This window comes from Melanotaenia boesemani, chromosome 10 (genome assembly GCF_017639745.1).
Source record: "Melanotaenia boesemani isolate fMelBoe1 chromosome 10, fMelBoe1.pri, whole genome shotgun sequence".
NCBI lineage: Eukaryota > Metazoa > Chordata > Actinopteri > Atheriniformes > Melanotaeniidae > Melanotaenia > Melanotaenia boesemani.
In genome coordinates, this window is record NC_055691.1 from 10,297,299 (window position 1) to 10,319,735 (window position 22,437).

A 22,437-nucleotide genomic window follows, 5' to 3' on the forward strand; every position below is an offset into this window, starting at 1 on the left:
TTCTGAACTTCCAACGTTTAATGACGTTAATATCCAAATGGTTTTGGTTTATAATGATCAATTTATTAAATTTTTGGTCGCATTGATAGTTTTGAGATTTTACTTTCTCATTTACTTTCGGTAAAACTTTGCTTACTTTTTTTCACAGTGTGACTTTTATGTACTTATGTTTATCTGTGTTTAAGCTTCTCTTTCCTTTCTTAATCTATTCATTCTTTCTCTTTCATTTGTGAGAGCCTCTCTGGGGTGGGTGGTTTTATTATTTTTAAATCCAGTTTCAAATTAAAAAGATGGAAATACAGGCACATGTATGTAATGAGTTGCCAGAAGCTGCTGATATTTCTGATGAACACACGATTGGGTTAAACCAATCAGCTGTCAATAACTCAGAAAACTGACACAATAATGACTCAGCAGACATTCATGTTTATAGAAAATAATTTAATAACATCTGAATCAACACATAGAAAAACAACAGCGGCAGGACAACAGTCTCCTCTGGATCAATACTCTTTCATCATCATGACAACAGATTGCACATGAGCAGTCCGGCAGCGTCCCGCAGCGTCCCGCGGTGTCTCAGTTTCTGTGGCAGTGTCTCTCACACTCATTCAGCCAATCAGAAAATTTCACTGATACCCGATCAATACCCTGATAGCTGCTCTCTGATCAGTTAAACTAAAAAGTCCTGATTCCTTTAGACACAAACAGAAAATGTGTGTGTGGGGGGTCATCCTTTAAAAACAAACGGTGGGGGGTCAAACAACATCAATCTGTCAGATTAACCGGCCCCACCTCCCTCAGGCCCCCACCCCCTCAGGTGAGTAAAACAAAAAGGGAGGGAAATGAATCCAACTGAAAGGTGAGCAACTAAAGAAAGGTGATGAAGAGTAAAGGCGGCACTCAGCAGTCGATACTTACGGACACGAGCAGCTCCGCCCACACCGCAGGAGGGAGGGGGGCTGGAGGAGGTGGGGGCGTTCGCCTTACCTCGTCACCTCCATCTCTGATCAGTTCAATTATCAGTTTGATCACAGATCGATAGACAGGCCGACTCCCCCGATGCTCACGTTGACCCCCGCCTGCTGACAGACGTCCACCAGCCGCTGCAAACGGTCCGAGGCTCCGCCCTCTGCTGCCTCAAACAGCAGCCGCTGTGGAAGGGGAGGGGTTGGGGGTGGACAGGTGAGACACGGGGAGGGGAGAGGGACGGGGATGGGGGCAGGTGAACATGCTGCATAGAGGTGAGTAAAAACAGCCGACAGTCACTTCACCTCAGGTGTCAATAAAAACTGATCAGCTGATATCAGGTGTGATGTCAGCAGAGTATGGAGATTACATCACCTACGTCTCCTGCACCTGTGGTTCTCAGGTTATTCCTGCTACTATTTACCTGCTATCCTCACTAAAACAACTCTAGCTCAGCTGGTTTGTAGCACCACTGTGCATCAGAAACGTCTTCCTGGCTTTATTCCAGCCATAGAGGAGCTCTTTTCAGACACACATAGAACTTTCTGCTCACTGGTTGATCTTTGGTTGCTCCTGATTGGCCATTGCCATCAATCTAAGCTCTCTGATTGGTGGAAAGTTTGACAGGTCTAAATAGATGTCTCTTAGCAACTTAGTAGTGATAGTGATCTTTTTATGATGAATGTGATAAATAATGCTGTTATCACGGATCACTGTGGATTTACCAGATAGTTTCTGAATAAATACATTTAGTGGCTGGATTGTAAACCTCCTGGATTGATATAAATGCCTGGAAAACTTCCGTAGATCACCTAAAGGGTAACTATCCATCACAGTTTATGCTACAGAGTTAGACATTACTGCTCCCAAGACACTGGAGATAATATAAGGAATAACGTTCTGGGATCTAGCAGAGTGTTAAGGGTTAAAGGGGGAATTTCAAGATAAAAAAAAGGTTGGGAATTAATGATCTACATCAGCTACGTCATCTATTTACCTACATGAAAGAAGAAGCTGTTCTAACAGGAACCAAACATGGAGGATAACACATCTACAATAACGTCACATATGACATCATGTATAGTTTCTAGTGCTAATGGAGCGACTAGTGTGGAGGCGAAGCCACAGAGCACCACTTCCTTTTTGATTCAAAAGCATATAAGTCACTCCACCTGATGACATCACTCCGCCTGATGCTGGCCGTCACAGACACAGGAAGTGAGTGATTAACCAGCTGTGTTTGTGTGTGTGCGTGTGTGTATTACATCTTTCCACAGGGCGGCACACAGAGGGAGGGTTTGGAGGGCTTGCTGATACAGAAGTCTCATCTAGAAAGCAACACAGACAGAATAAAAGAAGAAGAACAGACGAGGACGCCAGGGCGTCAACCACAAACAACAACAACCAGGTAACACCTGCAGGAGAGACCAGATTCAGAAACCAGATCAGAGCTCATACTGCTGCAGTTCCTCCACCACACCGTCAGGTCTCATGATCCCTGACCATGCTTTCATGCACCCTCATCATCCTCACTCTGTCACCATGACAACGGTCTGCTAAGCCACAGCAGAACAGGAAACAAGTGGTTCTTCCCGACTCACCTCACCTCGCTCCTTCAGCTCTTTCTCCACGGCGACGGCTCTGCAGAAAAACACGCCATTAGCTGCCATCTGACGACAAGCCAGAACATCTTGAACCTCGAACGCCAGCTTCTGGTTCTGGTGTTATTATGGGATGTGCTGACAGTATCTGAGCCTCTTCACTTACATTCTCCAGCTGGACACACACTTCGGAGCGCTGCTGGTCAGCATCCGGGCCTGGAACTTCAGCTGCTCCATGTTTCCGTCCTCCCAGTCCTGATACAGCAACCTGCATACCATCAACATGTCACATGACAGCAAGATGAGGTCAATGATGACAACAGCATCATCACAGCCACAGCTGTTCAACTAGGAGTGGAGCGGTTTGTGGATCAGTCCTAGTTTAACGTCCAGCAGAAGGCCCGTCACATGATCCTGTATGATCAGCTGATGGTGATGACTCCGGTGGCGAGCAGCCTCCATTTCTTAAAATCAGGCTAACTGTTCTGAATTAACATTAGCATGTAGCATCAGCTAGCATCGTGCATGTCTGATTTGAACACACCTGTATTTGTGTGCGTGTGCATGTGTGTACCTGAGGCTCAGCTCTGTGTTGTTTGGCATGAGGTTTCGCAGTCTCTCCAGAACCAGTGCACGTTGGGACTGTGGGACACTTTTCAGGTAAAGAACCACCACCTGCAGGTAGAATCATCATCATCTTCATCCTCCTCATAATCTTCATCGTCATCATTATTACAGGGCTCTAAAGTGTGACCAAAATTTGTTTTGGTTGCACTGATGCACCTGACATATATTGGTTTGCTCAGTTTCCTTGGCTCAGCTATGACCATACGGACAACATGATGCCCTGCATCAACACTGCCTTTGTGAGCAGATCCACAACTTTCCCCAGCTAAAACAACACACTGCATGCTGGGATACGCATGTGACCACAGTGCCCCCCTCCCTGCAGCTCTTAAACAATAGGTCGCAGTAATCACAAGTTCCGAGGAATCAGAGATGATGAAATTCAACATGGAATATAAAAACCAAAGAGGATCTAGATTCAAGTATAAAACCATCCTCATTAAAAAGAACAGATTACACACAAGTCTGATGTCCCATGGCTGATATCTGATGTTTTCATGGTACAGTGTATGCATGCATTATATTAAAATGGGGCCTCTGCATATGAATTATGGTTTACTTAAACAGATTAGAAATTACCTTAATATTAGTCCAAAGGGACAATACAATGATTGGTCAGGTGGTTGATAGGCTACATTTGGTGTGGAATATCATTTTAGTCCCAGTCAGTGAGGGAGCTGAAGACCACTGGAACAGACCTTGGATGGTGATTGTGCTACTTCCTAGATGATCACTTTAGTTGTAATTTAGTTCAATTTTACATAAAATCAAGACCTTAAAAAAATAATAAAAAAAAATAGCCTCATTTGTGCCCCCGTTTCCTGTCCAGTGCTCCTGCCTGGCCACCCATCAAAACCCACCCCTGCTTAGCTGAAGTATAAATCCTTTTCACCACCCATCAGCTATTCAGGGTCCTGCTCCGATTTGTATCTCAGAACCTGTTCAATATTTCTCTCACCACATTCATGGTCCCTAAATGATCAGACCTGTGTGTCCAACATCTGCATAGCTGCAATGATTTAGAGAAGACGACTTCTTGCTTCCTTTTGGCTGTTTACTCTCACTGAATATCTGAACCTGATCTGTCTACTGGTCTGATGACTAGTAGATTTACAGCTGTGTCACTAGCAAACCATTAATACTGACAAGTTATAGGAAATAAAGGCAAACAGTATCTAATTGAAATACTCTGCTGTTATCAACATGTTTCATTCTACAGCTTCAGCGACAGTGACGTGGATCCGATTGACATGAAACTGATAAATGTTACTTTAGCTAGTGTGTCCAAAAACAATACTTTTTGGTAAATATGTGCCGGTGTGAACCGCTGGCTTTCTCCTTCTCAGCTGAACGAAAAAAAAAAATGCAACAAGAAAGAAAAGCCGATCATCTGATCACAGAACAACAGTAGAGGAAGGAGTGAGAGGAGGCTGCCACGCTGCACAGACGCAGACGACTGGGACGGTGAAATTTGTGCAAAACTACGTGAAGCTGTTTTTTTCCTTCTTCTTCTTTAAACATGGGAAAAGTGCAGGTGTGGAACTGTCTCACCAGGAAAAGTGTGGATGTTAAAAACCCTCATCCCCTATGGGTGTGACCTCCTCAGATCCATCCAGAGCCAGCAGCTTATTCCATCTTGCCTCTAGACGCCTCCATGTTCCACCGTCATGAATGACAGATGCTGCGCATGCCCCAAAACCGTTAACCCAATTAATTACCTAAATTCGTTACCGCCATTAACGCGTTATTTTTAACAGGCTTAATTATAATCATAGATGTTTTTGTTTAAAATTCATGTTTTAAATAAACATTTTTCTGAATCTCATTCTTCACAATAACTGATGCTGTGACAATTAGGATGCACCAGTGCAATCTTTGCCAAAAGTTAGTCTGGAGCCCTTTTATCACCATCCTCCTCATCACTACCATCATCATCATTCTCATCCTGATCATCATTATCCCCATCATCCTAATCATAATCATCACCACCATTGTCTTCATCAGTCCAAATCCACCCATTTATTTCTCCCCATCTCTCCAAGGAGGAACATACTCAGTTTCCAGGTGATTTCTATACAGTCGTGTTGTTACCATATATGGTCAATGAGGGTGTTTCTGTAAATGATCAGGTATGTTCAGGAACACTGAGGATCAGCAGCTGATTACTGACATGCTCCACCTACAGATGTTTTGCCCACAAGACGGCTCTACATTTCTCTCATAGGAGGAAGTTTAGATCTGTTTCTGTGAACAGTTGATAAATGAGGGACCTGGTGAGGCAGCAGGATCCTGAAGGAGTCCCTGGTCCTTCAGGTGGGCTGGTTCTCAGAGCAGAGCCAGTTCTGCAGTAAACCTGAGTTGTGTTTTTGGAAGCAGCACGGTCAGTTGAAGCCTGTCGCCGTGTTGGTGCGGGTCTTACCTTGTTGTGGAAGCGGTAACAGCTCCAGTACTCTGCTGGGTTGAAGGGAGGCTCCAGACGGGTTGGAACCGTGCTGAGACATCGCTGGAGCAGTTCAGGGAACATCTTCCTGGAGACGGAGCCGGCCTGCGGGCTGCAGCTGAACAGCAGGTAGCTGATCCAGGTGAGAGCACAGAAGGGTATGAGTGTGAGACATATGTGTGGTGTACCTGCAGCAGGTAGATGTTCTGATCCAGACTCACTCCATCCACAGCGTGTGGAGCTCCTGCAGCTGCAGTGAGGATCCCAGCGCTCGCTCAAACGCTGCCACTGCGTCCTCCACCGAGCCGTGCAGCCACATCCAGCGACTGCAAACACAACACACAAAGGTCACCTGCAGTCTGCAGCCAATCAGAATGAAGATCACACATTCACCTGAACGTCTGCTGATCCCACCCACAGACCTCCATCTGAACCGAACCAGAAGAACTTTGAGCCCATCAGATTTACTCTGAATGCTCTGATTCTGTGTCATAGAGGAGGTTATAATGTCATCTCTTCAGTCAACTGAAGAGACTGTGACTGATGACATCACTGCTCTGACACACATGAACACATGCTGCTGTGTGTGTGTTGCAGGTGAGAACATACCAGTGAAGCAGGTGCAGGAAGGCCATCTGCTGATTTAGCTGCTCCTGAAGCTGCTCCTTGATGATCGGACCACTCAGAACCGCCTCACTGGAAAACCCCAGGATGTGGCTGATGGAAAGGAAACAGGAACACTTTAGTCCCAGTTTTAGAAGCACAGAAACAGAAAAAGTGATGATCGGAGGCAGAGCTTCACCCACCGTAGGACATCCACCGGTGTCCTAGTCCTCTGCTCGCCTTCACAGAGAGAGAGGATGAAGCCTCGGAACAGGGGCGGGATGGCGCTGGACTGGTCCTGAAAAAAGACAGAGATTCCAGAACCTAACCAAAACATCTGGGACTGCTTAAAATTATGTGCAAACCAGAACCGGCTGGGCCCAAAATGTGACAACAGATCCTCTGAGTGAACTCGACTCAGACCAAAAGGTTCTTCAAGTTAGATGCACATTTCAGTTGTTCTCTGGAAATGCTTCAGAAACACAACAGAGTGCCACCCTGAGGGTACACTTCCCTTCACACCCAGGTTCCACCCGGGTTCTACTGAGTCTTAGGGAAGACGTGAAAAAAACAGAACAAGGCTGCATCAAAATCTACGGTCTTGTATTCTGGCTCCAACGTCTGCTTTTAACATCTCATTTCAACGCCTCATTCCAAACTCTGGTTCTAACTTCAGCTTATGGTTCTGATGTCTTGTTGCTTGTCTGGTTATAAACTCCGGTTCCACCGTCTAGTTTCAACATATTTTTTCAACATCTGGTGATGGAGTAGTTCTGGTCCTAGACTAAAAGACTTTTTATTGTGTCACCATATTCTGGTTCTGAATTTCAGAAGTAAAGGTAACAAACTTGGGATCATGTGACTGGCTGAGAGCCAATCACAGCCCAAAGCTCCCTGTAAACAGGAAATGAGTGATTGTTCTGTGGGTGACAGCAGACAGACTATACAAGGATGTGAATCACACTGATGAAAACACTGTGGGAATGTTTTTTTCTCAGTTGTTCTGTGAAGGTTTGGACTGAAGGGAAGCAAAGTGACTCACCTGAGTCATGAGGAACTTGCAGCAGTGGTAGAACACCTGAGCGTTGTGAGGACACTCTGCCAGAGCGTGCAGCCACATGCTGACTGCCACCTCTGCCTTCCCTCTGCTGAGATGGAGCTCAGCCAGAGCGTCACGCAGGACGCAGAAGTCGGGACATGAGTCCAGAAGAGAACAGCACAGAGATACTGCCTCATCGAACCTGCGGGGACACATCTTCATCTTTATAATCAGGGGTTAAGGTACAGGTGTATCGTGGGTGTCTGTGGACATAGGTGGGCTGGCTCTTGGTGTGATCGGATCCCCAAGACATCGTTTCCTCACAGCAGCGTCAAGCCAGATATTTGTATTTATTCTTTTTAATGTATTACTTTTAATATATATAAATAATTCTAGAATGAGGGCTTAACTGCTCTGTCTGTCCACATGTGTGGATATCTGTGTGACTGTGTGAGAGAGATAATGAATGTTTTTATAATTTTTCTTTTTTAATTGCTATGCTACTTTGATGTGTGAAGGCTTAGTTTATTTAATATGCATAAATTGTTTTTATGATGTAAAGCACTTTGTGTTGCCTTTGGTAGGAAAAGTGCTTTATAAATAAAACTGATTTGATTGTGTAGTGAAGGTGTTCTCACCTCTGCAGCAGCTTGTAGAGGAGGATCAGGTTGGTGTTCAGAGGCATGCAGGCCAGTGTGCTCTCCCTCTCAGACATGCTCTCATCGCTGCACTGATGGACAGCATCTGACAGAAAACCACAGAGATCATCAAAACCTGGACCAGGTTATGCTCAAACTTCAAGGTACAGGAAGAGGAGCTGGCTCTCAGAACCTTGGAAGAGAGCGATGAGGATGTCGGGTGGTGTGCTGATGTCCTGCGCCGTCCTCCACGGCAGCATGAAGGACTCTCTGTTGACCAGTCGTGCTGGGCCGGACTCAGCTGGGTCATACAGGCTGGACGGCAGCCGGTCGAACTCCGTCAGGTGGATGTAGGAGAGCCAGAGCAGAGCACGGTCACTGGTTGTCAGGTGGTCAGCGATGCTCCAGTCCTGAGTTGACTTCAAGGCATTCTGAAACAAACAGACGTTCAAGTTTCTATTCAGAAAGCGTCTAAGAATCCATCTGAGTTTCAGCACCGGAACACCTAAGTCTGAGCTATCAAGAACGTAGCCGAGTCTAAGAGATGGAGAACGTATCTAAGTCTATACAATTGGGAACATACTCGAGTCTGATCAATCAGAAACATACTCGATCTGAAACGTACATGAGTCTGAGCTATCGGGAATGTACCAGAGTATAAGTGATCAGGGAACATACCTGTAGGAGAGCCAGAGCGCTCTCCATCCGGCCTGTAAACAGATTAAGCTGAACTCTAAACAACAGAGCCTCCATCAGCTGGAAAGACAGCTTCTCTGTGACTCCCAACGATGACTCTACCAACAAAAAGTGCAGCAGACGCTCACACACGTAGTCCTTCCCCTCAAATGAGTTCTCCAGGTTCAGGTACTGAGGAGGAACAAAGATCATGACATCACAACAACCCACGATAAAACGATCACAATGTCCCTCTCATTCACTTCCTATTAACATCTTAGTGCAAACCAGCAGCTGGATGAAACCGGCTCAGACTTAAAACCACGCCTCGTGAGAAGATAGGAAATGTAAAGCTGGATTTATACTCGTGCATCGTCTGCATACAGTAGAATCGGAGCAGCTGACGCCAGTGAAATGTGCTCTCGCACTGGAGTGTATGGTCACAGCGCTGTGTTGCGGTTTCTATTCTGCAGTAACCACAAAAATTCAGCAAGAAGCTCCAGAAATCTGGAAGCACGTAATCACAAACCACCCGATCACAAGGGAGTACTTCTGCATAACCGCGCTGCAAGTAGGGGTGCACGTCAGGTCTGGAAGAGGTGCGGGTCGAGCCTCTGCAGAGCTTATGGCGGTGACGCCGAAACTGACCTTACGCAGACACAACACGAGTATAAATCCAGCTTAAGACACCAGTGGTGGTGTAGTAAGTCATCGTGTCAGTGTGGAGGATCTTTGTGTGAAAACTCTCTCTCAGGACTTACGTTGCACCACACCCGGTAGTCGGGGGCGTGCTCCACTGCCATCTCACACATCTCCTGCACCTCCTCCCTGCTGCCTCTCCTGGAGAACAGAGACAGGTAGTGGCTCCACACCTCCGGGTCTTCACAGTTACTCTCCAGAGCTCGGGACAGCGTGTTCAGAGCGGCTTCCAGACACTCTGCTGCAGAGCTGCAGGAACCAACCAGACAACGGGTCAAGAGGGAACCAGCCAGAACTAGAATTAGAGACTTGCGCTTACACTTACGTCTCGCTCTGGTTCAGGTATCTGAAGGCCAGTTTGATCCACAGCTGAGTGTCTCGTGGACTCTCCAGAACGCTCGCCTCCAGGTTGGAGATGTCATCTGTCTCGCTGACAAAGTAGCGGCGGTCCTCAGAGGTGATGCACACGTCCACAGCTGAAGAGCTGATTGTACAGATGTCATCTGTGAACACAAACCAACCCGTTGCTCAGGGTTTGATGGGAGGGCCTAAAGGATGTTATGCAGGTCAAAACGGTCTCATTGGATCTCCTGCTTTTTCAAAACAGGCTGAAGCTTCAGGAAAGGTTTCTCACCTGTAGGTGTGAGGTGTTCAGGTACAGCCTCATCTCCACTGTCATCATGCGGACCGCCAGAGCTTGGTGCTGATGGTTTTGGCTTCCACCTTCTTGGGTCCTTACAGGTGGTGAACGGAGGCACTGAAGAACAATGATGTAACATGGGTCACATGACTGGACCAAAGCAGGACCATCACAAGTTCAAGGAAAGTTTACCAACCGTGTCGTTTGCTTTCATTCACTTTGCTGACAAGGAGGACGGCCTTCTGGTCCACGCCCATACGGTCTTTGTTTGGACCAAACAGCTTCTTCAGGTAGTTCTCTGCCCAACACAAACAGCATAACCTTCAGAAACTCTATACTCGCCAGCAAGCTAGCCCAGAACCTCCAACAGGATAGCTCAACCACAGCAGTCCGGACCACATCCCAGTTACGTTTCCACAGACCAATGCAGGTCCTACATTTAACTCAAAGTCCCACTATCCTGATCCAAACGATGACCAGAACAGAAACTAACTCCTCACCACCATCCTGTTCAGGAACATCTTAACAGAAATGCTGTGCTCATTAAAGAAAAAAAACTGCTCTGAAGGAACATGTGACATCATCATTAGGCACTGACCTGTGGCGGCGCAGATTTCCTCATCCGAGCTTTTTTCAGAACACCCAATCAGAGATAGATTATACGACAGGATGTCCTGGAAGAGCTGGTTTCCACTCAGAGTGCAGTTCCTCATGTGCTGCCTGCATGAGAGACTGCATGTTAGTCAAGAAACAGATGGGACACAGGCAGGAAGAGAGTAGGGAGAGGCAGGAAGTGGCCTGGAACAAGGAAGAAGACAGGAAATAAGCAGAGAAAGGAAGGAAGCCTACAGGAAGACAACTGGAAACAAACTGGAGGCAGACAGGAAGAAAGGAAGTGTTTGAAAGTGAGCTGAAACAACATAAAAAAGAAAAACTCACCATTTGCAGCCGTCGTCGTTGCAGGTTCCCGTCAGGTCGAAGCGACAGAAACACTTGTTTGCTTGGATGGCATTGCTGTAGCTGACGGAGCTCAGAGATAACTTCTCCTTGGTCCTGTAGTATGGGCTGAACCTGCAAGGCGGAGGTGAAGGCAGTCATCACACAGGATGATGTCTACAAGGACGTTTTGGTTTCTATGAACTGAGCTGCTGAATCCAGGTAAGGACCAACATTTATTCCTCTCATCTGATGAAGAGGACCGTACAAAGAGCGAACTCTGAGGATGAAGAATGGACCATGTTGTAAAAACACCAGAAACCAGGAGACCTTGAAGCTATGACCGTGTAAATAATGGACTTTCTGTTATTACTAAAGCACCGCAGCGACACCTGCTGTTCAGGATGAAGACTGCAGCACAGTAATAACATCTGCATCAGGAGGATTTCCATCTAGTGATTCCATCTGATCTGATAATTGATAAGCAGACTGGTTACAGCTGTGAGTGATGCAAGTAACACAAATATGACAGAATTAGGTGATGTAAAATGAAACAATAACCGTTCATTTATTGACTGACATAGGATCAGGTCTGAATTAATCAATATCATTGATCAAAAAAAAATAAATAAAAAATAAAAACACAAACAGAAAACTGATGGTGGAAGTTATAAAAACATTAAAAATATTCACTGATGTGATCAGCTGGTTCAATTTCTATGGGTTTGATCAATGAAGCTGATCAGATCTATGAAAAACTCAGGTTCCCACCTGTAGGACCTGAAGACCAGCAGCGGGCTATAATACGTCTGAAATGGGATGGGCTTCAGCTCTGAGCCTCCTGACGGGTTTGTTGTTTCCACGTCTGGCGGGACCACCTGAACCAGAACCACAAACACGGGTCATCATGAGGAGAACCGGCAGGATGGATCAGTGGGAAACAATAGGTCCAGTTCTGATCAGACTTGATTAAAGGGACAGGGCTAACCTTAACAGTGTGGAAGTTGTCTGTGTCCCCCCCAAGCATGTGCAGCTCCCTCTGCAGCAGGTCTTCCAGGCGGGCCTGCTGCTGGTACCGCCGCTTCAGCCCGTCCACGTCCAGACCTGCAAACATCTCTGCAGGAAGCTCAGAACCACCCGCCGTCTTGGCCGGCTTGGCATTGCTGGCGTCTTTGGCAGGGGTAGCACCGGGGGCGTCCAGGTGGGGTTTGGTGAAGGAGCTGTTGGACTGTCGGAGGGAGGGCCGTCGGCCGCTTTTAGTTGCAGGAGCGGGTGCGGCCGGTGCCGGTTCTGGTTCCTGATCGTCAGCCTCGGGGATGTCCTCACTGTCCAGGGTCAGTTTGTCCTGGGACAGGTCGTGCAGAGAGGGCTGGGGGAGGTGGAATGGGACAGAGGGGGGTAGCTGCTGGACCCGAGGGTTGGGTGGGGGTGTGGAGGCTCGCACTGGCAGCTCTGGGGGGGGCTCTGGAGGGGCTCCTTTGTTGCGCAGGGCCTGAGCTTCCTTCAGCTTCTGGATCTTCAGGGCGTACTCGGACTCCAACTGCTGCAGCCGGCGCTTCTGAGCAATCAGCTCAGCAAAGTTTCGCTCAGAACCACGAGGAGCCGGGTCCAAACGCTGCAGCTTGCGGGGCTGTGGAAACAGGAAGTGAACAGTTATGTCAGGTGCACGTCTACATCCTTAAACCAAAGCGGTTCCAGTTCTGATAAAGAGTCAGTTCCTAACTGTGAATCAGCCTTTTTATGAGTAGAAGTGGGTCAGGAAAACTGGTCCAAACCGTGGACTGAAGCCTAAGCTTGTGATGTCAGACAGAATCGCACAGGTTCAGATCAGCTGTCTGATAACGGTGTGACATCACACCGTTATCAGACAGCTGATCTGATTTTTTCTTTAACACTGGTCGGGTTAGTAACTACTGCTAACTAGTTGTTATCTGTGATGGCAGGATGCTTCTGTTAGCAACGCTAACAGGTTTGTTAACTTTTAAAGAGCCTCAACAAGGAACAGTTGGCCCAGTTCTGGACCAGAAGGTTAGTTTACTGCAGTAAGCAGGTGGTGTCACCTGAACAAGCAGATCATTTCTGATCAATATCAAAATTGATCCAACATACTCTGTAGGATTTATTAATGTGAATACATCATCTGAGATCAGATCGGAGGACTCCAAGTCAGACATCTTTATTTTTTCAGGGTGTTTTTGGTGGGTTTGATGGTTTGTGGTGGGTTTTGGTAGCTTTTGGTAGCTTTTGGTGATTTTGGTGGTACTTTTGAACGTGTCATCTCTGACCAACAAACAGTGGACCTCTGTGTCTCACCATGGTCTGGCTGGAGTCTGTGAGGCGCTTGGGTCTTCTGCCAGCAGCCAGCTGGGCCTGAACCAGCTCCTGTTCCAGACGCACAGCCACGGTTTTCTTCAGGGACACCCGCTGCTCCACCCGCTGCACCTACAGAGGACGAGGAGACACAATGGTGTCAGGTTGACTGGACGGGGCTCAGACTGGCCGGGACACAGCCATCCAGAACTCACCTGCTCCTGCAGTTTCTTTAGCAACGTCCTGTTGGCCACCACGATCTTCTCCGACGCCTGCAGCTGCTCCCTCAGTTTGGACACTTTGTCCTCAGTGGCCTTCAGAGACTCTGTTTTTTTCAGCTCCTGCTGCAGCAGGTGTCTGAGGACGGCCTCGTCCCTCTGCAGCAGCTCTCTGTGGACAGGTGTGACAAAGAATTTCTATTGTCCAATGCTGGATGCAGCTGTTGAGACCAACTATTGGGAGATTTTCCATCAAAGTGATCCTTGTGGTTCTGGTGCTGAACCAGCACTGACTCTTTGGTGCTGGTTCAACATGTCTGCCAGACCAGCAGACATGCTGAGATGGACGGCTGCCAAAAATGAAACCGGTTCTGTGCTAGAACCAAATTAGAAATGCCTTGACCGCCATCCTAGAACTAGTGAGAACTCTGAGGTCGACCCAGATGATTTTTTTTAAACCACCGTTGCCATGGTTACATAGCAACACAAAAAATAGAAACTCAGTTGGATCATCCAACACGATTTCTGGTTGGGACCCAGATGTTCTGAACGGTTCTGTCTCTGGGTTCAGGATTCCTTCCAGACTTATTGGTCCAGATCCAGACTCACCAGTTCTAGTCCTGACTCACCTGTGCTTACTGAGTCTCTGCTCCACCTCGCTCAGCTTCACTTCTAAGGTTGGTTTCAGTGATTGATTCAGAACTGGTTCAGGTCCAGCAGGATTTAGAATGTGGTCTTTCAGCATCCTCTGCTTCTCCCTGCTGCATTTAGGACAGGTTTCAGTCTTCACACATTCTAATTCTGGTTCTGGCTCTGTTTGTGTGCAGCGGTGCTCCTACCTGGCGATTTCCTCCTTCAGCATACGGTACTCGACCCGTTTGTCTTCAGGTAGAGCTTCTGGAGTTCTGACCGGGTTGTTCTCCTTCTCACATCCCGATGATGCTTTGGGCTTCGCTGCCTGTGGACCATCAGAACAGAACTGGGTCATTTTTCAGGTCCACATCAGTGTGTGAGGTTCTGTCTCGGTTTTTGTTGTGGACCCACCTCCACGGTCCTGCGGGCCTCTTTGATCATAAACTCTAGACCTCCGAACACAGTCTGGGAGGAGCTGCAGGAGTCCAGGTCCGAGTCGCTGTCATCCGAGTCGTTCAGCGAGACCACCACAGATTTGTGTCTTGGAAGCTGTGGAGACAACACACTGATGGAGGTCCTGGAATCTGTTCCAGGTTCAGAAAATCTATGTGGAACAGATTCTAGGTCCAGAAACCGAGCCTGAACCAGTGAGGTCCTGGAAAAGATCCTGAACCGATCTGGTCTTGGAACAGGTCCTGATCTGATCCGTTTCAGGAACAGATCCTGATCGGATCTGTCCTAAAAAGAGACCCTGATCTGGTCTTGGAACAAATATGGGTCTGGTCCTGAAACTGGTTGTGAAACAGATTATGAACCGATCGTACCACCAGCGGAGTCCGGCCAGCGTGGTGAGTTCTGGTGAACCTGCTGCTCCGTGACTGAGGAACCGAGTTCAGGCTGACGGTGCTCAGGTTGCCTCGAGGCGGAAGCTGAACGTCAGCAGGAGGTGGGCAGCTCGGAGATGGAGGACCACTGGAGCACTTCTACACAGAGGACAACCAAATGAACCAACATCAACATCATCATCGTATAACTGGTTCAAATAGCCTCTGATGAGACTCTGACCTCGGTGGTCACCACCCTCTTGTTGGCCATTGACATCAGGCAGGTCTCCCTGAGCAGCATCTCCTCCTCCTCCTCTTCATCAGCAAAAGGCGGTTTGGGGGGTGGCTCCAGTTCATCAGGTGGTGGGGGGAGAGGGGGAGGTGGTGGAGGAACACCAGACTGCAAAGGAGGGAGGAATGGCTGCGAGATATCCTGGAAGGGGGAAGAGTCAATGAGCAAAGAAGAGGTGGGGAGAATACCATTATGAAGCACTAACAGTAAAGGACAGGTGGGGAGCGTACCATTCTAAATGCTGCACCCTCTGTGCTGTGCAGGCACGGTGGAAGGAAACATCCAGACTCGTCGGCTGACAGCATGTTGCGGGTCGGTGACGGCACTAACAGGAACAGGAAATGTGAGTAACATGAACAGGTAAATAGGAAGTAAAGGGCAGCTCAGGTGTAAACCGCTCACCTGGTGAACTAGTCTCGCTGTCAGTGTCCATGGCAACCTCATCGTAGTTGTCATATTGGTACATGTTTCCCGAGGCATCCAGGCTCGGTTTACCAACAGACTTTCTGTGGTCCTGGTCCCTGGACTAAAGACACATCCCTGAGTCCTGTTGGCTGAAGCTAATACACCTGAGCACACCTGGAACTGAGCTCCTACCTTGCTGCGTGTCCTCTTCCCCCCCACCAGCTTCATGAAGCGGTTATACTGCTCGTCCTGGTTGGACAGGTCCCGAATACGCCGGATCTCGTCCTCCCGTTTGCGCCTCTCCTCTTCCTCCTGGCGGCGTTTCTCCTCCTGCTTTCTCTGCTGCTGCATCTTCCAGGTACGCAGCTGCTGCTTCCGGACGGCCTGCTTTGATGTGGAGTCTGATGGATGGAGAGGAAGAGGAGGTGTCGGGTCAGAGAGAAAGAGGAAGTGACGGGTCAGAGAGGAAGAGAAGGTGACGGGTTCAGAGAGGAAGAGGAGGTGATGGGTCAGAATCACTCACTTGGACTGATGAGCTTCTTGGTGGTTGGAGGTCTTCCTGGAGTGCGGCCCCTCTCCAGTGTCCCTTTGGAACCAGGTTTAGGACTCTGTGTGGGTCTGTCTCTCTCAGGTCTGGGCCCGCTCTTGGTTCTGTCCTCGGCCTCCTTGGCAGGTTCAGCTCCTCCCTCCGAGAATCGCTGCTCACCTGTCGCAGGTGAAAAGCGAGTTTGACTGGTTAATTGGACAGATCCAGTCTCACAACTGGAGGTTGAATCAGGTCTGATCGTAGTTCCTCTGACAGCTACAGTCAGGTAACTTCTCACCTGCATCGTGGAGCCATCTCACCTGGACTGAGGAGCTTCTTCGTGGTGTGGGGTTTTCCTAGAGTCCGGACCTTCTCCAGCACAGCCTTTGGACCGAGTTTGGGACTCTGTTTGGATCGGTCTCTCTCCGAAAGTCTCTCTTTTTCAGCAGGGCTGGACCCGGTCTTGGTCCTGTCCCGGTCCCTGTCCACCGGTTTGGCCCTGGTCCTGCTTTTCTCTGCAGCAGCTGCAGCAGCAAAAGAGGCAGACCTGGTGGTGATTCTCTGCCGGCCGAGTGCAACTGCTCCAGAACCAGAACCAGAGGCTGAGCTGGAGCTCTTTTCCTGGGCAGATTTGAGGATCCGGTCTTTGCTCCTCTTCATCACCTGCTGCTCCTTCTGCTGCCATTTTTTACTGGCTGACTGCAGGGCAAGAAGACGCAGCTGCAGCTCCGACAGCTCCTCCTCCTCCACCTTCTCCACCGGCTGAGAACACAGAAGTCACATGACCAGGTCAGAACCAGACTGAAATGCAGGAGGACTCGGTTCCACAAGCCATCAGAACTGCAGGTTTACAAATAAATGATTCAGATCCACCAAAAACTAACCACTCTGAAAACAAGGTTAAGGCGGGTACGCACGTAAGGATTTTCTGAATCTGAAGAGAATTTTTATCTCACACATGAAGATAAAAACTCAGACATTTAACAGTATTGATCGTACTGTGTGTGGTGGCTCCAAAAATCTCATCACAGAACAACACACACACACATAACGATGCTGTCCCGCAACCGATCTACAGTCTGGTCCTCCGAGCCAGAAATCTTGTGTGATCAAAAGCGATCCAACAAAGGCGAAGAAGAAAAACCATGGCAACAACCGAAAAACTCAACACCCAGCCTGGCAGAGAACACACGTGACGAAGGAATGATGGTGGTTTTGGGACTATTGTTTAGAGAAAAATCCAGAACTGAGGTGTGTTCAATACTTCTGTCGGCCACGACCTGTTTTGGGAGACAAATTCACTCTTAACACACCTCAGACCAAATGATCATTTTATAGGAAACTCTTAGAAGACTTAAGATAATCGGGTGTTTGTCGTCCTTGGTCGGGAAGAACGGGACAAAAACATCCTGAAAATCTTTGTGTGTGCCTAGCTTTAGTTACCAAACACTAACTGGTCTGACATTAGGGCTGCAACTAATGACTATTCTGGTCGATTAGTCACCGACTATTAAAACGACTAGTCGACCAATCGGATTATGTATCTCATGATTATTATATATGGATCTTATTTCACTTTCAGCTTTGAAATCTTGCATGAGGTTGTTAAGTAAGTCCGACGTGCCTCCTCTTTAAATGGTCGAGCATTGCAGACGTACTTCTGTGGTACACAAGGTCCGCTTTACAAATTTCACATGTATTTAATTTATTTTGTAAGTTTAACGTGAAGTTATCCCAGACTTTTAACGTTCTCCGCCGCGGTTTTCCTCCCTGGTCTGCCACCATATTTTTCCCCTGGCGGACTTTATGGCGCATGTGCAACTCTCAGCAGAGATAAAAAAAGAAGACGATGTCTCACTCTGTAGTTTTCTGTTTTTTTGTTTTGTTTTGTTTTTTTTTGCCAACAATAGTCGACGGCTAAATTCGTTGTCGACTATTTTTATTGTCGACTATTGTCGACAACGTCGACTAATCATTGCAGCCCTATCTGACATCATCATTAATTACCAGATACTAACTGGTCTGGCATCACAATTAGGCACTGAACATTAACCGGTCTGAGAGTTCAGGTCAGTTTCCTCTGGGTGGGTGAATGCTGCTTTCCGGCTTTGCCATGGTTTCATTCTGACCTCCGAGGGGGGTCAATCCACACTGTGAACGTGTCAGATGTGGAGCGCCCGTGAGTGCAGTCTAGCTGCACAAATGTCCAGGATAAACGTCTTGTTATCCATGATGAAAAAACAAAAAAATAAATAAAACTGAGACACCAATTAATGTTTACATGGTTCAGCGAGGGCAAATCTGCATGGGGGTTTTTCTTTTTTAAATTACCGGAAGCTCTATCTGAACTGATGAGCTTGGCACGTCATGGACGCATGTTCCATCAGACTCGGAGCGCATGTTTAGCAGAGAGCCACGACAAGGCGCTTCTGGGATGCTTATGACATGCAAACAGCCACGAATAACTGCAGAGGTCGCGGTGCACATGCACCTGGTGGAAACTGGCCTTTAGGTTAGTTACCGGCCACTTACCAGTCTTACAACAGGCTTAGCAACCAAACGCTAACCTGTCTAACAACAGGGTTAGTTACCTTCTAATAACCAGTCTAACAGCAGGGTTAGTTACCTTCTAATAACCAGTCTAACAGCAGGGTTAGCTAGAAGTCTGTTTCGGATCAAAGTTTGTTCACAGCTCAGTAATCAGAACCACTGATGGTTCTGCTGCCCACCACGAAGTCAACACCGCACCACGAAACGGAACCAGAAGAACTTAAGATCTACTACTGCTGAACGGTTCTGAGAGAACAGAATCACAATCTGTGTCTTGGACCAGATGTCACGCCGCATCGGCCCAGCTGTCAGCTCACCTTGTCAGGTGACACGTTGGACTCCTCACTGGAGGCAGAAGATTCACTGAGGCAGGAAGCTGCATTGGGAGCTTTCTCCTCCTGAGTGTCGGTCGCCTCCGTGTCTGCAGCAGCATCTCCCCCTGCTTCCTCTATGCTTCCTGTTTCTAAAAACACAGGAAATGACATCATTCGTTCAGCTGTGTGTCTCATCATTTACTGAATCAGATCTTACATCATTTAGAAACTGAACCAATTCACTTCAAGACGACCACGTAGAACCTCCAAAAGAACCTTCGATGGAACTTTCAGCAGAACCTGGAATGGAACCTTTAGCTGAAAATGTAGCCTCTAGCAAAAATGTATAGTTTTTGCACAGCTAGTAAGACATGGACAATAATAATAACGCTACCTAGGAAAGTCTCATCTTGAACACAAAGAAAGGCCTGTTGATAACTTTAGAAATAAACTACTTGACTCTCATGTACAGCAGAGTTGTTTAACTAAAGCAGCATCTGTCTCATCAAAAGCTCAACTCACCTCAGTAGTTTGGAGAGTTCCCTGGCTTAAGACGCCTCGCACTGTAGTAGAAGAATTGTTTCCTTCTGCCACTGACATGGTTTTAACTATAGTTAACAAAATAGCAGCCAATTACCTAAAGGCCATTTCGTGGCACGTTTCTCGGATCAGAAGAGGCTCAAAATTTTTGTTGTTGATGCAAAAAGGGCCCTGCAGACAAAGTTTGGTAACCACTGATTTAGCTTAACCTACAACAAAACCTTCGACAGAACCTTCAACGACCTCCGTTAACGGTTTTCCGTATATGTAAAATAACAAATTTCAGCCTTTTCCAGATCACAGAAGAACCTGCTTTAGGAGTGAAACATGAAAGACAGAACCAGACACTTTTGGACCTTAAAGACCCAGAACCAGACTCACCATCAGCCCCGCCTCCTACGTCCTGTCCAACCCATTTCCGGTGCAGCTCGTCCAGGTCTGCTGGTGTGGGAAGTTTCTGACGAAGCGGTTTGATGTTAAATGCCTGGAAAACTTTCTTCTCCTCCTCCTGCTCCGACAGCTCCTCTACTGTTACTTGATCTGGAACCGGTTCTGGACCCAGCTTGGCCTCTGGAGGACCAGGGGTGCTGTTCAAGACGTCCTCCCCAATGGGAGAAGCTCCTGAATCCAGGGCCATGGTCTCCTCTTTGCGGATGCATTCCAGCTCCAGCTGGATCTGCTTGTACTTTGACAGCAGGTCCTCGAAGCTCTCATCAACAGCACTGTCCGGCCTGGAAATGCCCGGAACCACTTTTCTGACCCGATTCCTCCCCAGCTGCTTCTCTGGGATCTCAGGCTCAGGAAAACTGTTACTGATCAATACTGATTACTGATGGATCAGGGACTTTAAAAGTCAACTTGATTACAGTTACCAGATCAGAACATTTGCTCACATTTTGTTTGTAGTTTAAAATCAGAAAATAAAAACAAGTAAATGTGGACATGGAAGTTTCATCGATTCTTTGATCCAACAGCTGATCAGCTTCATTTTTAATCTGCGGAGGTTTGAACTCAGTCAGAACACAGTTTGAGTAAATCTCATTTGATGAACACAGCCAAGCAAACCTGATTTTGGCATTAAACAAAAACAAATAAATAGCAAATCCATCTACTTCAAGAAAAAAAGAGGCAAACTTTAAATTTAATTTATGATTAATCTGAATATCAGTCATCAATAATACATCAATATTATCTAAACTATACATCAATAATTAGTCAATCATCCGACACTGAGCCGTCAATAATTTGATAATCTGTCAATAATCAATGACAGAGTGACAATGCCAACGTTTATTCTATAATCTATCAATAATCCGTCAGAATTCCGTTTATAATCTTTCTATGATGCGTCTATTTTCCAATGATCTGTGGTTATAGATTAGGAGGTTTGATGATGTTTTACTTAAGAAACGGAGGAGCAGAAAAACACCTCATCCTCACTGCGCTAACCATGGTGATGCGGACACCTGTGGACAGGTAACTGCCATTTTCCCGAGGACGTTTCAGAGGTGTTCGATTATGGAGGATCCATCCGTACTGAAATCCGACTAAGACTTAGACCTGTTTGAAAGACCGGAATGAAAGGGAACGGGGAAACCAGTACTCTTGAACCAGAGGAACCCAGTGTGCTTACTGGAACCGGGGAGTCGGATCGTTTCCTCCCAGATCCACAGTGTGACCACCGGACCGAACCTGCTGGTCGGGTGACTGGCGACTGGAACCACAACCGATTTGGTTTCGATCTTCCAGCATTCTAACTGAACCGGGCGTGTTCCTCATTACTATCTCACCTGATGCTGGATCATTTCTGGTTCTGGATCGATTCTGGTTCCTCTGGAGTTATGTAATTTAAAAGAAAATCTGGCTTCAGTCCCTGTGACTGGCCGGGATCGGCTCGAACCGTGACAAGAAAGGATACGTTTTCTGGAGGGGGATATGTGACTTTCCCCGGGCCCGTACCGACCGGGAGCAACCCTGCTGTTCACTCCCAAACTGCCTCGGTTCCAGCCTCCACGCCCGCCGTTCGGCACGGAGCGGTGCCTGAACCTGCCCAGGGTGCCGTGGCTACGCTCCCAGAAGTTAGACCGGGGAGTCGGTTCGCTGAGCAGACCCAGTCCCGGAGGAGGCATCGCCGGCGGACCTGACGGAGCAGAAGGCCGGTCAGGCCCGCTAGGCCCGCACTGCTGCCTGTGGCTAGGAGGAAAAGGGCCGTGTACGTGGGGTCCGGGATTGTAAGGCATCCGGTGATGGAACTCGGGGAGATGGTGAGCCGGGGGAGGCCGCATGTGGAGCGGATGTTGGTGCGGTTTTCGAGTACGCGGACGACCGCGGCCGCGGGGCCTGCACCCTTCCCCCCGCCGCATCGGCACACGGACCTCGATTTCGTCATCGCAGATCTCTCCGTCTTCAAGCTCCCCGTCCTCTACTGGCGACCGAGTCGGTTTATCTGAATCCATGTCGCAATGACAGCAGCTGCCGACCGGCTGTAAACTCAGCGAACAGCTGCGGCGGAGCTCATTTTGCCGTGTTTAGCTCCGATTCTCTGTCCGTTAACTCTTAGCTCGGTGCTAGCCGTCCTGCTATCATCCAATTTCCGCGATATGAAAAAGTCACACGAGATTTCCTCGGGGCGGAAATAGTCCATATAAGGAAAGTTCTATTTTCTTATCTTTTCTTTATCTTGGATTGAATGAATGAATGAATACATTTTTTTAACATATTAAAAAGAAAGTAAGTAATAACAAAATCTGTTTCAAATATAACCATATATAATTTCTATTCAATGTCCATGTATGAGCAGAAAACTTTTAATCCTACACAAATGGTACAACTACATTTGCTCTATCAGGGTACATATCTGCAAGGGCGCCGAAAATGGCCCAAATTATACACAAATGAAAAAAGGCTCCATGTCTTTGGTGTAGAGCATGAATAGGCCTTAAGTTTTCATTATGTCAC

General features: G+C 47.6%; 2 protein-coding genes across 4 annotated transcripts in view; both read right to left on the reverse strand.

Moving 5' to 3' along the window:
* Positions 1 to 22,437, reverse strand: part of LOC121647505 (NACHT, LRR and PYD domains-containing protein 12-like) — a gene marked incomplete at its 3' end in the record, with an annotated part of 791,953 nt that overhangs the window by 378,627 nt on the left and 390,889 nt on the right. The gene's annotated exons all lie outside the window — the stretch shown is intronic.
* On the reverse strand, positions 425 to 22,158 carry LOC121646906 (zinc finger C3H1 domain-containing protein-like). 3 transcript variants are annotated; one of them, XM_041996006.1, is made up of 36 exons: positions 21,398 to 22,158; positions 19,861 to 20,262; positions 18,943 to 19,088; positions 16,396 to 16,837; positions 16,073 to 16,255; positions 15,742 to 15,950; positions 15,547 to 15,670; positions 15,375 to 15,469; positions 15,094 to 15,285; positions 14,853 to 15,008; positions 14,440 to 14,577; positions 14,235 to 14,353; positions 14,025 to 14,156; positions 13,393 to 13,567; positions 13,181 to 13,309; positions 11,856 to 12,497; positions 11,639 to 11,745; positions 10,871 to 11,002; positions 10,530 to 10,651; positions 10,128 to 10,229; positions 9,926 to 10,048; positions 9,617 to 9,794; positions 9,354 to 9,540; positions 8,596 to 8,784; positions 8,111 to 8,348; positions 7,918 to 8,023; positions 7,283 to 7,481; positions 6,444 to 6,538; positions 6,247 to 6,354; positions 5,859 to 5,963; positions 5,617 to 5,770; positions 3,145 to 3,245; positions 2,737 to 2,838; positions 2,571 to 2,610; positions 2,235 to 2,297; positions 425 to 1,154 (listed from the first exon to the last, which is right to left on the reverse strand). In XM_041996006.1, the coding sequence occupies exons 1-36, from the start codon at positions 21,933 to 21,935 to the stop codon at positions 1,032 to 1,034; spliced, it is 6,396 nt and encodes a 2,131-aa protein (XP_041851940.1). In that variant the 5' UTR covers positions 21,936 to 22,158; the 3' UTR covers positions 425 to 1,031. The 3 variants fall into 3 exon arrangements, with proteins under 3 accessions (XP_041851940.1, XP_041851939.1, XP_041851941.1); XM_041996005.1 differs by having other exon boundaries at positions 14,853 to 15,011; positions 21,398 to 22,157; XM_041996007.1 differs by lacking the exon at positions 21,398 to 22,158 and having other exon boundaries at positions 14,853 to 15,011; positions 18,943 to 19,085; positions 19,842 to 19,919.